This window comes from Budorcas taxicolor, chromosome 5 (genome assembly GCF_023091745.1).
Source record: "Budorcas taxicolor isolate Tak-1 chromosome 5, Takin1.1, whole genome shotgun sequence".
Classification (NCBI taxonomy): Eukaryota; Metazoa; Chordata; class Mammalia; order Artiodactyla; family Bovidae; genus Budorcas; species Budorcas taxicolor.
In genome coordinates this window covers 141,216,027-141,231,621 of record NC_068914.1, presented here as the reverse complement: position 1 = coordinate 141,231,621, position 15,595 = coordinate 141,216,027, and the positions used below count along the sequence as shown (strand labels likewise).

General features: G+C 39.0%; 1 protein-coding gene across 1 annotated transcript in view; it reads right to left on the bottom strand.

Moving 5' to 3' along the window:
• Positions 1–15,595, bottom strand: part of LRP6 (LDL receptor related protein 6) — a 168,707-nt gene that overhangs the window by 71,806 nt on the left and 81,306 nt on the right. Inside the window, exon 4 of the mRNA XM_052640462.1 lies at positions 1,235–1,431. Within this exon, the coding sequence (XP_052496422.1) occupies positions 1,235–1,431 (197 nt within the window). The remainder of the gene's footprint in view (positions 1–1,234; positions 1,432–15,595) is intronic.

Genomic DNA, 15,595 nt, shown 5'->3' with positions numbered 1-15,595 from the left:
ACAGTCAAGTGTGGTAAAACCACATGAATGAAAGCCTGGAGGCTGTACACTGTGTGAGATAAGTAAGGTGATCGAGTAATTAAAGATTAAGATTTGACTAAAACAATAAAAGCTGAATGAGCACAGAGAAGGGAATGTCTGTGGTGGAGGCCTTGAGAGTCAAGAAAAGCTACACTGTGGAAAGATTTACATGGAAAAGGTAAGCATAATGGATTTTAAAAGAGGAAACTTAGAACCAGAGATTAATTAGAAAATCTGAAGCAACAATAGAAAAGGATGGATTTAAACAATATTCAGAGAAAAATCAACATGGAAACAAAAGTATGAAAGATAAAAGGCAGTATCACATATAACTGCAAATTCTCAAACAAGTAAAACAAAGGATCAACAGTGCCATTAAAAAGCCGAGAATGATAAGAAGACATTTATACACGTGAGTAAACACTTTTTTTTTTTTACAAAAGAGTAACACAAACATTTTAAAAAATTTTTATGAACTCATGATCACTGGATTCCAATATGACACACTCAATATTTGACTATCTCCCCTTCAGTAGAAAGAGCTAATACAAAGTAATGCATAATCCAAAAGCCCTGCATTTTTGGCTCTGGAATACAATCTGAAACACACTCAGACACACGTCAGACATTTATTTACACACAAGTGCCAAACACTTAACATTCTCCTGCAAGAAACTGTTGTCAGCAGTCACAGTCCAAATCATTATACAGGGCGACCAGAAACAGAAGAAAAAGGAGGGGGAGACACACACAGAAAAGGGATAAGCACGTACTTACTGAAGCAACCCGAGGCACTTAAATGAACCAGTTACAGTAATAGTTATATTAACTAATAATTAACAGGTTCCACTCAAGGGAAGTGTCTGTTTCTAAACATACAATGGACGAAATCACTCATTAGTGAGAAATAATATGAATACAAAATGTATTTGCACAGAATCTTAATATATGAGCTATCTCAATTTTTTTTCTCTCTCTCTTCTTTACCTTCATAACCCCAGACTAAAACAAAGGGCTGAGGTGGTCTGCAGCGATAGATACTAAGCTACAAATGGTTTAGACTACTGTCTTCCTTGAATTTTGACATCTTCCCAATTTTTTATTCCTTTCCACTCTGAATACATCCTCTCTCCTCTTGCCCCCTCAGTAAAGCTAGACATCAGAGTGCTACAAAGCTATTCCAACTTGCAATTTAAAAATCAAGATCACTTACCATTTGGCTGCCTCTGTTGGCTGAAGACATGTATATCCATGGGAGAGAAGATGTTAGAATGGATTTCACGCAGACCGTCGCCAGTGTACTTGTTGCAAGCCAAAATGGAATGTGTATTCCAGTCAGTCCAGTACAATGTGTCCTCAAATAACGTCAGGGCAAAAGGATGTGGAAGGGAACCTTTAACCACCGCCTGCCTAGTAACCCAAAGAGAAAAGCGCAAACATTTCTAAATTTTCTTTTTTAATCAAAACTTTATCACTCCCACTGAAATGGTCTTGTAGTCCACATTAACACATAACAAATCCTGGATAACACGTATCTTAAAGTCAAATATACCTATGAAAAATAGTCAGAGAGTAAATTCAAATTTATTTGAATTCATGGGCGCCAGGCACACACTCCACACAGACAAGGTGAGTGCTAACGCACGAGCACTGCTGTCAGTTCCCATCTCCCACCCTGCCACATGATTCATGTCATCAGAAGGAGAAAGGCAGCAACATGAAAAATCCCAGGGTTTAAAGATGCCACTGGGAAGTAGTTTTAATTAGCAGTATGTTTCTCCCTTCTTCATGTGGAAGAACAAAGAATCTGAGCCTGTTTCTTCAGTCACTTTTATGGGTTTCATAAGTGAAAAGTAAACACATGCACATGAGGCTAGAAAGTCATTCTGGGAGAGCTCTCTCTCTGCAAACCCCAGATTAGCTTCAGCAAATAATCATCTTAGCTGGCTTTCTGCTCTACCATTACTTCATCTCCACAAGCCAGGGGGCAAAGAGCAAGCCCAACCACTGGCAGAACATGTTCAAGAGACAAAGCAGATCCCCAAATACACAAGCAATCCTAACTATCGGAAGGAGAGGTAGAGAGCCTGACCAGTACTCAAGATACAGAACTTTGCAGTCTCATGGAGAGTTATGTGATTAGTAAATAAGAAAATTCTTGAATAATGAATAAATCACATGTAAACCACAGTAATAAATCAAGAAAATAAACGCTTTGATATTTTCATAATACCAAATCTTAATATTTTCATAAATCACTCAGCGAGGAGAGAAAGAAGAAAATGTAAGCAATTAAAGAGAAATAAAGGAAAACACACTCAAAGACAATCCAACTTTTAGGTCCGTTAAGGTTATCTGATGATCTCTAATACCTAACAGACCACCAACACTAAATTAAAAAGCAGTAAGATCATTTTCAAAGAGTATCTCAAGGCTGTATATTTTCACCCTGCTTATTTAACTTCTATGCAGAGTACATCATGAGAAACGCTGGACTGGAAGAAACACAAGCTGGAATCAAGATTGCTGGGAGAAATATCAATAACCTCAGATACACAGATGATACCACCCTTATGGCAGAAAGTAAAGAGGAACTAAAAAGCCTCTTGATGAAAGTGAAAGTGGAAAGTGAAAAAGTTGGCTTAAAGCTCAACATTCAGAAAATGAAGATCATGGCATCTGGTCCCATCACTTCATGGGAAATAGTTGGGGAAACAGTGGAAACAGTGTCAGACTTTATTTTGGGGGGCTCCAAAATCACTGCAGATGGTGACTTGCAGCCATGAAGTTAAAAGACGCTTACTCCTTGGAAGGAAAGTTATGACCAACCTAGATAGCATATTCAAAAGCAGAGACATTAGTTTGCCAACTAAGGTCCATCTAGTCAAGGCTATGGTTTTTCCAGTAGTCATGTATGGATGTGAGAGTTGGACTGTGAAGAAGGCTGAGCACCGAAGAATTGATGCTTTTGAACTGTGGTGTTGAGAAGACTCTTGAGAGTCCCTTGGACTGCAAGGAGATCCAACCAGTCCATTCTGAAGGAGATCAGCCCTGGGATTTCTTTGGAAGGAATGATGCTAAAGCTGAAGCTCCAGTACTTTGGCCACCTCATGGGAAGAGTTGACTCATTGGAAAAGACTCTGATGCTGGGAGGGATTGGGGGCAGGAGGAGAAGGGGACGACCCAGGATGAGATGGCTGGATGACATCACTGACTCGATGGACGTGAGTCTGAGTGAACTCCGGGAGCTGGTGATGGACAGGGAGGCCCGTTGTGCTGCGATTCATGGGGCGCAAAGAGTCGGACACGACTGAGTGACTGAACTGAACTGAACTGAACTGAAGATCATTTTCATCTAAGCAGAATTAGCATGTGTTATCATTCATGGAATGATTCTAGCCTAAGGTGTTTAAAACTTGAGCCAGATTTTTAAATAACTGAATTCAAATTAGAATGACTAGTTTCACAAACTTTCTATTTTAAAACCTCACAACTATGCCAGCCATCACCACAATTTCCTCCTCTCATTTTTCTTCTCACTTCCCTAGCATATTACTTTCTCTCTCTTTTCCCAGTAACAACTGTCACAATGTCTACTTCTGAAGTGGACTTTCTTTCACTTTTTAAATGAACAGCTTTATAACATTTACGATTGTTACTATGTGAGTGATATCATATAGTTCAAGTTCAAATTTAAATAGGCCTGCATATTTTACAGTTAAGTATCCCAAAATTCATTATGGTAAAACATAAACAGAGAGAGTTCTGAGAAGCTGCCAAGAAAGTAAAGTAACATGACTGAGAAATATAAGTAATACTAAAGATGAAATTACTTAGGCTTTCATTAGACATCTTAAGGTATCAGAAATTACATAATCAGTTCTCTGAAAGACTTTGGGGAGAAGAAATGAGACAGAACTGAGTTCAAATGTCCCCCTGCAATTACAATAGCTTATTTCCACAAATTCCTCACCATTAAAAGATGATAATCTAACCTGAGTTACTGTGAAGATTAATTCATAATATATGAAAAATCATTTAGGCATTATGCTTGGTACTTAATAAACATTTCATAAATGGCTCCTCAACTTTAGGATGTCTGTTTTCAGTATTTTAGTATTTCTGATTCAGGGATAATACTTTACAATTTTAGTAAACATTTCATGTGCTAGTCTTTAAGTCAATAAAAAGCTTACTAGAGTCAAGTAAATACTAGACTTTGGCTTATTTATATTCCCAGGATCTCACACAATACAGTATATATGAATTAGTTAGATTTATTACACACTCAGTAATGCCTGATAAACTGAAACATTTTAAATTAAATATGAAATTAACAAAAAGCACAGCTAAGATGGCTATCATGCATTGTCATATTCTTTGGTAATTTGTCTAGCCAATGGTGATCTGCTCCTGAAAGTACAGATTAGTGTACATTGTCTTCCCTCTCGTTGGGATTACTCCCCTGGAAACTCAAGTGAAAAGGAGTTGATCATGGATACTGAGAACAAATGTGGCAGGCAAGATTGAAGCCCAGTTCTTCAGTAGTATGCCTAAACTATAACAGGAATTAAAAAGTGGATCCCTACCATGGGTACCAAAAGAAAGAAATCAAGACCCCAAGTGATGTCATGCTTCAGTGCTGGCAATCTCTAAGCATCATCTCCTCTACCTGTCCATCATTTTCTTAAGAGTTCACTCTCACCAGTATCCCAAGTACAGGTGTGCACTTGCTATCTATCTCAGATTCCACGGCTGACAGGTGCCTCTTTCAAATTCTGCACCAACCAGACTTAGCCTTTATAAAACACCTGTGCACTTGTTTTCATTTTCTGTTTCTGGACCTCCTCCCAGAAAGTTGACCTCCGCCCCTGACTCAGAACTCCCCATGTGTGTAGGAAACAAATCTTCTTAATTACATCAAAGTACTATTATGATAAATTCTGCCATCTGAACCTAACCTTAGAAGAGAGTTTCCCCACGTCACAGTGAGGTTTTCATAACACCTAAAAATATGACAACAGCGGTAGCAGTACAGTGTTTGAAAAAATCTCTACAAGTCTTTCACAGGAAAACAGAACAACTAGGAAGGAAAACCAAAACCTCATGGACAACACTTACAATGAAGACAGATAAGAAGGTATTACCACAAAACCCTAGACACAGAAAGGAAAACTACCAACAGCTGTTAAGATCTGATTAGCATCAGCACTTCTGCAGGAGGAATCAGAAGGAAAAAAATAGGGCATTTGGCAGATCCAGGCCCAGGAGAACACGCAAACAGATAGCAATGGAAAGCTTCACAAACCAATCTGAGAATAGCAGCTGACAAGGAATGGTTCTGGCCACTTGGAGAGTGAGTGAATACAAAGACTGGATGGATGGTATGAAAGGGACTGGCATACTAACAAGGAACTCTCTCACTGACCCAACAGAGCTCCCTTCCAGACAAAGGCCCAACCTGACCATACACTACTGGGAACAGAAAGACAGTGAGGATGACAGTGCAAGAGAAATAATGGAAAATAAGGTGCAGAAAAAGTGGCAGAAGGAAACAGAGCCAAGAGTTCTCACAAAGCAAGCTGCCAACTTTTCAAACACACACACTCAAGACTTCTGTGAAGTGAATGAAGTTATGATAAATTCTGCCTTCTTCAACAAGTTCCAGAAAAACAATTTCATGTGAAAATATAAAAATATATTAAGATCAAGCCCTATTTTAAAAGTTAGTATTAAAGGGACTTCTCTGGATGCCCAGTGGTTAAGACTCTGTACATTCAATTGAGGGGAACAGGTTCAATCCCCGGTCAGGGAACTGACAGCCCACAGGCCACAAACATGGTCAAAGAAATAAAATAAAAAGTTAACATTAAAAACAAAAAGAATAAAGAAAATAACATCCCTAAAAACAATACAAATATGCCAGAAAAACTGGCTCTAGAACAAATAGTTCACAACCTATTGCAATATTTTAAATTTTAAATGCTTGAAAGTAGTATACTAGCGATAAAAGAATAACAAAAATTTAAATTTAAAACCTCAAACTGAGGTGAAAGAACTAATGAAAGAAGTCACTTCAGAAGTCAGAAGTCAGAAGTCACTTCAATGAATTATCAACTAGAAATAACACAAGAGTGAATAAACGAAACAGATAAGGAAATAGAAACAGCTAGTGAAAAGAAAGAATTTTTTCTTTTTTAGTGATTTTTTTCTGTTTTATTAAGAAATAATTAACATACTGGGTTGACCAAAAAGTTCCTTTGGGTTTTTCTGCAAGATGTTACAGAAAACATCTTACATGTTATTATACATATTGTGTGTGTGTGCATATACGTATATAAAAGGCAAAGGTTGTTAAACTGGGTAAAACTGAGCAAGATTCAACTGTATGCTATCTACAAGAGACACACATACCCAAAGACCCAAATTTACTGAAAGCCAACAGTAACCATAAGGCAGATGAAGTGGTCTATCAGACAAAACATACTTTCAGACAAAAAAAAATATTACTATAGCTGAACCAGCACGTTTTATGATGACAGTTGAATCATCAAGAAGATACAGCGATTATAAACATACACAAGAAAAAACAGCCCCAAACAAATGAAGCAAAACCTGACAGAACTGAAAGAAAAAATAAGACAACAGTAACAGTCTGAGATCTCAACCTCCTATTTTCATTAATAGGCAGGACAACTAGAGGATATGGGACTTTGAACATTAGGACAAGTATCAATCAATTTTAAAACACTGAAATTGTACAAAGTGTACTCTCTAAGATCCTGATCAATGGCAAAAAGAAAAAAGAAAAATCACTTCTTTCCCCCAAAGGTCAGGAACAAAGCAAGAATGTCTTCTATTCAGCAGAGGGTCTAGTGAGTATTATGAAATAAGACTAAAAGGCAACCAGATGGGAAGGGAAGAAATAAAACTGTCATTATTCACAGATGACATGATTCTGTATGCAGGGAACACTAAAGAATTTAAAAGAAAAAAAAGCCTCAGATGTACTTAATTCAACAAGGTTGCAGCATACAAGATCAATATACAGAAATAAATTTCTACGGACTAGCAGTGAAAAATGGAGAAGGCAATGGCACCCCACTCCAGTACACTTGCCTAGCAAATCCCATGGACGGAGGAGCCTGGTAGGCTGCAGTCCAAGGGGTCGCTAGGAGTTGGACACCACTGAGCGACTTCACTTTCACTTTTAACTTTCATGCATTGGAGAAGGAAATGGCAACCTGCTCCAGTGTTCTTGTCTGGAGAATCCCAGGGATGGGGGAGCCTGGTGGGCTGCCATCTCTGGGGTCACACAGAGTCGAACACAACTGAAGCGACATAGCAGCAGCAGTGAAAAATACAAAAAGTGATAACACCCAACCAATATTTAGCAAGGGAACCAAAAACAGCCAATGGAGAAAAAGCAGTTTCTTTAATAAATGGTGCTGAGAAAAACGGCAAAATTGAAATTTATTAAATAATTTCTTCATAACACCACAAAAAATAACCAAATATTCGGAAGTGAATTAATAAAAGACTGTAAGACATCATACATAAAGTGGATCACAGATCTAAATGTTAGGAATTAAAACAATAAAACTCTTAGAAGAGAAAAGCATCAATCCTGTGACTTTGGTTTAAGCAAAGATTTCTTAGTACTTCAAAAACACTTAACAAAACCAAGAAAAGCTAGTAGATTGAACTTTTATTTCTAAATATTTCCAATGAAGAACTCGTATCTAGAATACATAAAATTCTTACAGCTGAATAATAACAGAAATAACCAAATTTCAGTTCAGTTCAGTCGCTCAGTCATGTCCAACTCTTTGCGACCCCATGAATCGCACCACGACAGGCCTCCCTGTCCATCACCTACTCCCGGAGTTCACTCAGATTCACGTCCATCGAGTCCATGATGCCATCCAGCCATCTCATCCTCTGCAGTCCCCTTCTCCTCCTTCCCCCAATCCCTCCCAGCATCAGAGTCTTTTCCAATGAGTCAACTCTTCACATTGAGGTGGCCAAAGTACTGGAGCTTCAGCTTTAGTATCATTCCTTCCAAAGAAATCCCAGGGCTGATCTCCTTCAGAATAGACTGGTTGGATCTCCTTGCAGTCCAAGGGACTCTCAAGAGTCTTCTCCAACACCACAGTTCAAAAGCATCAATTCTTCGGCGCTCAGCTTTCCTCAAAGTCAAACTCTTACATCCATACATGACCACAGGAAAAACCATAGCCTTGACTAGACGGACTTTAGTTGGCAAAGTAATGTCTCTGCTTTTGAATATGCTGTCTAGGTTGGTCATAACTTTTCTTCCAAGGAGTAAGCATCTTTTAATTTCATGGCTGCAGTCACCATCTGCAGTGATTTTGGAACCCAAAAACATAAAGTCTGACACTGTTTCCACTGTTTCCCCATCTATTTCCCATGAAGTGATGGGACCAGATGCCATGATCTTTGTTTTCTGAATGTTGAGCTTTAAGCCAACTTTCTCATTCTCCACTTTCATCAAGAGGCTTTTTAGTTCCTCTTCACTTTCTCCCATAAGGGTGGTGTCATTTGCATATCTGAGGTTATTGATATTTCCCCCGGCAATCTTGATTCCAGCTTGTGTTTCTTCCACTCCAGCGTTTCTCATGATGTACTCTGCATAGAAGTTAAATAAGCAGGGTGACAATATACAGCCTTGATGTACTCCTTTTCCTATCTGGAACCAGTCTGTTGTTCCATGTCCAGTTCTAACTGTGGCTGCCTGACCTGCACATAGGTTTCTCAAGAGGCAGGTCAGGTAGTCTGGTATTCCCATGTCTTTCAGAATTTTCCACAGATTATTGTGATCCACACAGTCAAAGGCTTTGGCATAGTCAATAGAGCAGAAATAGATGTTTTTCTGGAACTCTCTTGCTTTTTCCATGATCCAATGGATGTTGGCAATTTGATCTCTGGTTCCTCTGCCTTTTCTAAAACCAGCTTGAACATCAGGGAGGTCACGGTTCATGTATTGCTGAAGCCTGACTTGGAGAATTTTGAGCATTACTTTACTAGCATGTGAGATGAGTGCAATTGTACGGTAGTTTGAGCATCCTTTGTCATTACCTTTCTTTGGGACTGGAATGAAAACTGACCTTTCCCAATCCTGTGGCCACTGCTGAGTTTTCCAAATTTGCTGGCATATTGAGTGCAGCACTTTCACAGCATCATCTTTCAGGATTTGTAAGAGCTCAACTGGAATTCCATCACCTCCACTAGCTTTGTTCGTAGTGATGCTTTCTAAGGCCCACTTGATTTCACATTCCAGGATGTCTGGCTCTAGGTGAGTGATCACACCATCGTGATTATCTTGGTCATGAAGATCTTTGTTCTATAGTTCTTCTGTGTATTCTTGCCACCTCTTCTTAATATCTTCTTAATATCTTAATACCTTCTGCTTCTGTTAGGTCCAGACCATTTCTGCCCTTTATCGAGCCCATCTTTGCATGAAATGTTCCCTTGGTATCTCTAATTTTCTTGAAGAGATCTCTAGTCTTCCCCATTCTGTTGTTTTCCTCTATTTCTTTGCATTGATCGCTGAAGAAGGCTTTCTTATCTCTCCTTGCTATTCTTTGGAACTCTGCATTCAGATGCTTATATCTTTCCTTTTCTCCTTTGCTTTTCGCTTCTCTTCTTTTCACAGATATTTGTAAGGCCTCCCCAGACAGCCATTTTGCTTTTTTGCATTTCTTTTCCATGGGGTTGGTCTTGATCCCTGTCTCCTGTACAATGTCACGAACCTCAGTCCATAGTTCATCAGGCACTCTATCTATCAGATCTAGGCCCTTAAATCTATTTCTCACTTCCACTGTATAATCATAAGGGATTTGATCTAGGTCATACCTGAATAGTCTAGCGCTTTTCCCTACTTTCTTCAATTTAAGTCTGAATTTGGTAACAAGGAGTTCATGATCTGAGCCACAGTCAGCTCCTGGTCTTCTTTTTGTTGACTGTATGGACCTTCTCCATCTTTGGCTGCAAAGAATATAATCAATCTGATTTTGGTGTTGACCATCTGATGATGTCTCTGTGTAGAGTCTTCTCTTATGTTGTTGGAAGAGGGTGTTTGCTATGACCAGTGCATTTTCTTGGCAAAACTCTATTAGTCTTTGCCCTGCTTCAGTCCGCATTCCAAGGCCAAATTTGCCTGTTTCTCCAGGTGTTTCTTGACTCCCTGCTTTTGCATTCCAGTCCCCTATAATGAAAAAGACATCTTTTTTGGGTGTTAGTTCTAAACTTCATAGAACCGTTCAACTTCAGCTTCTTCAGCGTTACTGGTTGGGGCATAAACTTAGATTACTGTGATATTGAATGGTTTGCCTTGGAAACAAACAGAGATCATTCTGTTGTTTTTGAGACTGCATCCAAGTACTGCATTTCAGACTCTTTTGTTGACCATGATGGCTACTCCATTTCTTCTGAGGGACTCCTGCCCGCAGTAGTAGATATAATGGTCATCTGAGTTAAATTCACCCATTCCAGTCCATTTTAGTTCGCTGATTCCTAGAATGTCGACGTTCACTCTTGCCATCTCCTGTTTGACGACTTCCAATTTGCCTTGATTCATGGACCTGACATTCCAGGTTCCTATGCAATATTGCTCTTTATAGCATCAGACCTTGCTTCTATCACCAGTCACATCCACAACTGGATACTGTTTTTGCTTTGGCTCCATCCCTTCATTCTTTCTGGAGTTATTTCTGATAATTGATCTCACTTGAATAGTGTCTTAAATATTTAACTGAGCCTCATGTGAAGGAAGACCGAACTCAACTGTATTCAAGAAGATTATAGGCAAAACAGATTAAAGGAAAGTTAATAATGTATCTTCCGGAGTAGAGGCAAAAGAGAAGCATAAAGGATCCTAAACCACACTGGCAAAATCTGGTATTACTTTGTCCAAAGTAACCATTTTCTCCTGATTACATAAAGAATACATGTATGTTCACTAGAAAAAAACTGGAAATAGAAATACAAAGTGTATCTTTCCATTCCTTTAGTAGGTGCACGTGTACAACGTGTACATGTATATACACAAACACAAGCGATTTCCAAAGGTCAAGGCATGGAAAACTGGTTTCTGTTATAAAGAGCTGAGGCACAACATGAAACCAACTAAGACAGTACAGGAAACCAACTAACCAATGGAATTTTGAATTAATAATTTGGTAAAAATTCATTAGCTCTAAATCACAGCCCCCAACAGGATGAAACAAAACAGCTGAGCCAAAGCAAGAAACAACTGAGGCACCCGCACCAAACCATGAATAAAGAGCATTTACAAACCATGAATAAAGAGCAGTTACGACCAATCATTACTGAGCTTCTTCACAGGATTATATGCAGTGGCCCCAAGGACCTTGTTACATCTTAATAATGATTAATATGCCCTGAAGAAAAAACGGTTATGTATTCTGAAAGACTCCACTGTCATGTTATTTAAACAACATCATTTTTTTTTAAAGAGAGTGAATTTCTGTAAATGCCCAGCATTTAATACATCATAATGACCTGTCTTCATTTCATAATGTATTGTAAAGATTTTCATATTATTAAATATTGGTTTCATATTAACTTTAGAGGCTATATAACACTGCACTGAACGTGCTATAATTAAAAAAACCCATATTTCCAACATTATATATTAAATAAAGCATCTTTAAACATAAACATATATTTTTAAAATTATATAATCATCAGTTGACAAAAATTTTTTGACCACAGTCTAGCAGGAACCTAACTGTATTTCTCCTGAGAACATGGTTCACTACCCACTGTATTTCAGTGTTCTGCTCACACCAAGAAGTCTGCTGATATCATGATCCTGCTTATTCTCTGGCACCACTGAACTCACTCACAGCCAGCTTTAACTACACCTCTGATCTTTGCCTAACATGTTCAATCATGTCAAGTTTGGCTGCCATAAGGTGCGTGTCCTTTAGTGTCTGGTATATTCAGTATTTCCCAGAGATGCTAACAGAATCCAGATGAGGCCCATCTTCCACCCTATCCCACCTGCCTCTCACCAGCCTCACCTTCAGCCCTCCATCCTAGAGTTGTGGTTATTACTGTTTATGTGGGTAAATCTCTTCAATTTGCTTCTGTGGGAAGCAGATTCTTCACAGGCTCAGTAGATGACCAACCATGCTGATCTGCCTGGGTTTGAGGGTGTTCCTGGAAACCAGGCAAACAGGGATGGCTGATCAGGAGCAGCTCGGACTGGGACATCCCTCAGTCTTGAAGAAATTCTTCAACATATCTGGTATGTGGTTGTTGTCTCTGCCTAAGTCTCTAGCACTCTTGCAAAATACCCCTATGTTTACAGTCTATGGCTTTAACAACCATTAACTTGATAATGGCTATAAATCTAAGTCTCCCTCTGAGACTACCCTGCTGAGCAGCAGGCTCATCCATCCAAAGCTCCCCAGATTTCATCATCATAGTTTTCCATTAGCAACTCGAATGCAAATGCAAACTTGTCCAAATTTGAATTCAATCTCATTCTCTTTCTACATTTAAAAAAAGAAAGGAAGGAAGGAAAAAGAATCTATCTTCCTTTCCAGAATCTTCTATCTCACTGAATGGCATTTCCATCGAATAATTCCGAAAGAGATGGGAATACCAAACCACCTAACCTGCCTCTTGAGAAACCTGTATGCAGGTCAGGAAGCAACAGTTAGAACTGGACATGGAACAGACTGGTTCCAAATAGGAAAAGGAATATGTCAAGGCTGTATACTGTCACCCTGCTTATTTAACTTATATGCAGAGTACATCATGAGAAATGCTGGACTGGAAGAAACACAAGCTAGAATCAAGATTGCTGGGAGAAATATCAATAACCTCAGATATGCAGATGACACCACCCTTATGGCAGAAAGTGAAGAGGAACTAAAAAGCCTCTTGATGAAAGTGAAAGAAGAGAGTGAAAAAGTTGGCTTAAAGCTCAACATTCAGAAAACGAAGATCATGACATCTGGTCCCATCACTTCATGGGAAATAGATGGGGAAACAGTAGAAACAGTGTCAGACTTTGTGTTTTGGGGTTCCAAAATCACTGCAGATGGTGACTGCAGCCATGACATTAAAAGACGCTTACTCCCTGGAAGAAAAGTTATGACCAACCTAGACTGTATATTCAAAAGCAGAGACATTACTTTGCCGACTAAGGTCCGTCTAGTCAAGGCTATGGTTTTTCCTGTGGTCATGTATGGATGTGAGAGTTGGACTGTGAAGAAGGCTGAGTGCTGAAGAATTGATGCTTTTGAACTGTGGTGTTGGAGAAGACTCTTGAGAGTCCCTTGGATGGCAAGGAGATCCAACCAGTCCATTCTGAAGGAGATCAGCCCTGGGATTTCTTTGGAAGGAATGATGCTGAAGCTGAAGCTCCAGTACTTTGGCCACCTCATGCGAAGAGTTGACTCATTGGAAAAGACTCTGATGCTGGGAGGGATTGGGGGAAGGAGGAGAAGGGGACTGCAGAGGATGAGATGGCTGGATGGCATCCCTGACTTGATGGGCGTGAGTCTGAGTGAACTCCGGAAGATGGTGATGGACAGGGAGGCCTGGCGCGCTGCGATTCATGGGGTCGCAAAGAGTCGGACACGACTGAGCGGCTGAACTGAACTGAACTGAAGCCATTCAAAGCAGAAACCTAGGAGCCATCATAAACACCATCAGGGAGCCACAAGCGGTTTGACAGGATTGGGGCATAGCAGACAAGGGCGGAAGTGGTAAGAATATTGTCTAAAACAAGGTAAATAAAAGAGATTGTGTAAATTACAGTGAAGAGATTGTACTTTTCTGGAGAATGATGATGACTAACTGGAAGACTTAACGAAATGAAATCGTTAGTCTTCATTCTCTATACAACTACCAAAGGTATTTCTAAAAGACAAATCCATCCATGTCAATCTGCAACTTCAACATCTCCAGTGACTCAACACCTACCAGCTAAAATTCAAATGCCTCATTTTAGAATACTAGACCCTGTGTGATCTGGCTCTTAGCCAGTTCTCTACACTTGCCTCCAACCATCCCTCACATTTCCAACTGCATTTGAATAGGAGGAACACTGACAAACCAAAGCATTAATAACCTTCATAACTTTAATAACCATAACTTGAAAACCTGACTCCAGTCATCAGGAATTTAAAATTTTTCACAGAAAGAGCTTTTATATTCCTCCCGGTTTTTAGTTTATTATCTTTCTTCAGTGTCTGTCAAGGCCGGTTAAAAGTGTGTATTTATCCAAGATATCCAAGATACCTATGTCACAAAGTCAACTAACCATATACATGTACGCTACCTTCTGAACCCTATTCTGTTCCACTGACATCTACCTAGGCTCAGATTTAGTACCTCATTGTTCCAACTCCTCTGGCTTTACAGGAAGCCCTGAAATCAAGTGCAAAGTCATAGCACCTGAAGTCCACAGTTTACCTTAAAGATCAGTCTTGGTGGTAGTATACACATATGCCTATCATTATCCTACAAGTTTTTTCACTGTCCTAAATTTAAATCCGCTGTGCCTATTCATGCCTTCACCCACCCTCTTTTCAGTCTTTTTTTAACTGAAATATTGATACAGTTGATTTACAATATTCTGCTAGTTTCAGGTGTACTGCAAAGTGATTCAGTTCTATATATGTAACATACATCTATATATATTCTTTTCAAGATTTTTTCCCACTATAAGTTATTACAAAATATTGAATATAGTTCCCTGTGCTATACAGTAGGTCCTTGTTGGGTATCTATTGTATATATAGTAGTACGCGTATTTTAATCCCAAACTCCTAATTTAATCCCTCCTCTCGCCCTTTCCCCTTCAGTAAATTTCTTTTCTATGTGTGTTTTAATCTCTAAGTTCCCTTATCATCTTTGCAGTTTATCTGTTCAACAACCCATGTTATTTGACCTGTATGTCAGAATCTGCTGATGCATACCCATGGTACAGTTCAATGTTTCCCTGTCCTCTACTTTTCCCACAAATTTGCTGCAAATACCAAGTCTGATCAGACTCCTAATGAACTGATCCTTTTGGCAAGATAAAAGGGGGTGACGCTCTTTTCTTCCATCAAATAGAGTCTGTTCTTTTCCTTATGAAGCAGCCACTGATGTTCAATGCCTAGACTGAACAGTTCACTGGAAGTAATAAAATGCTGATATTCTAATTATTTCTCATTTACTAGCTGGAATAGCTTTTTATATCTACTAATTTGTTAGCTACTGGTAGATTCCTATAGAAAAGGGGGGATAAATTGCTGGATTCTTTCTCTTTATTACCAACATTCAAGCTAATGAACTGGTTGGTTCCCTTTCATCCTCTGAAAGTAACTACTTCCTTTTCTTAAAAATAAAAAAATAAAAGAAAATCAGTATGAACTCAAGGATTTAAACAAACTTGGTGGGTTTCAATCAATCTCTGACCAAAGAGAGACTTTTCAAGTTATTTCTCTGGGCTTTACAAAATGACGCTAATAGCCTATAATAGCTTCCATGCTATCCACTATGATATAACATCCCAGCTCAACTTGGA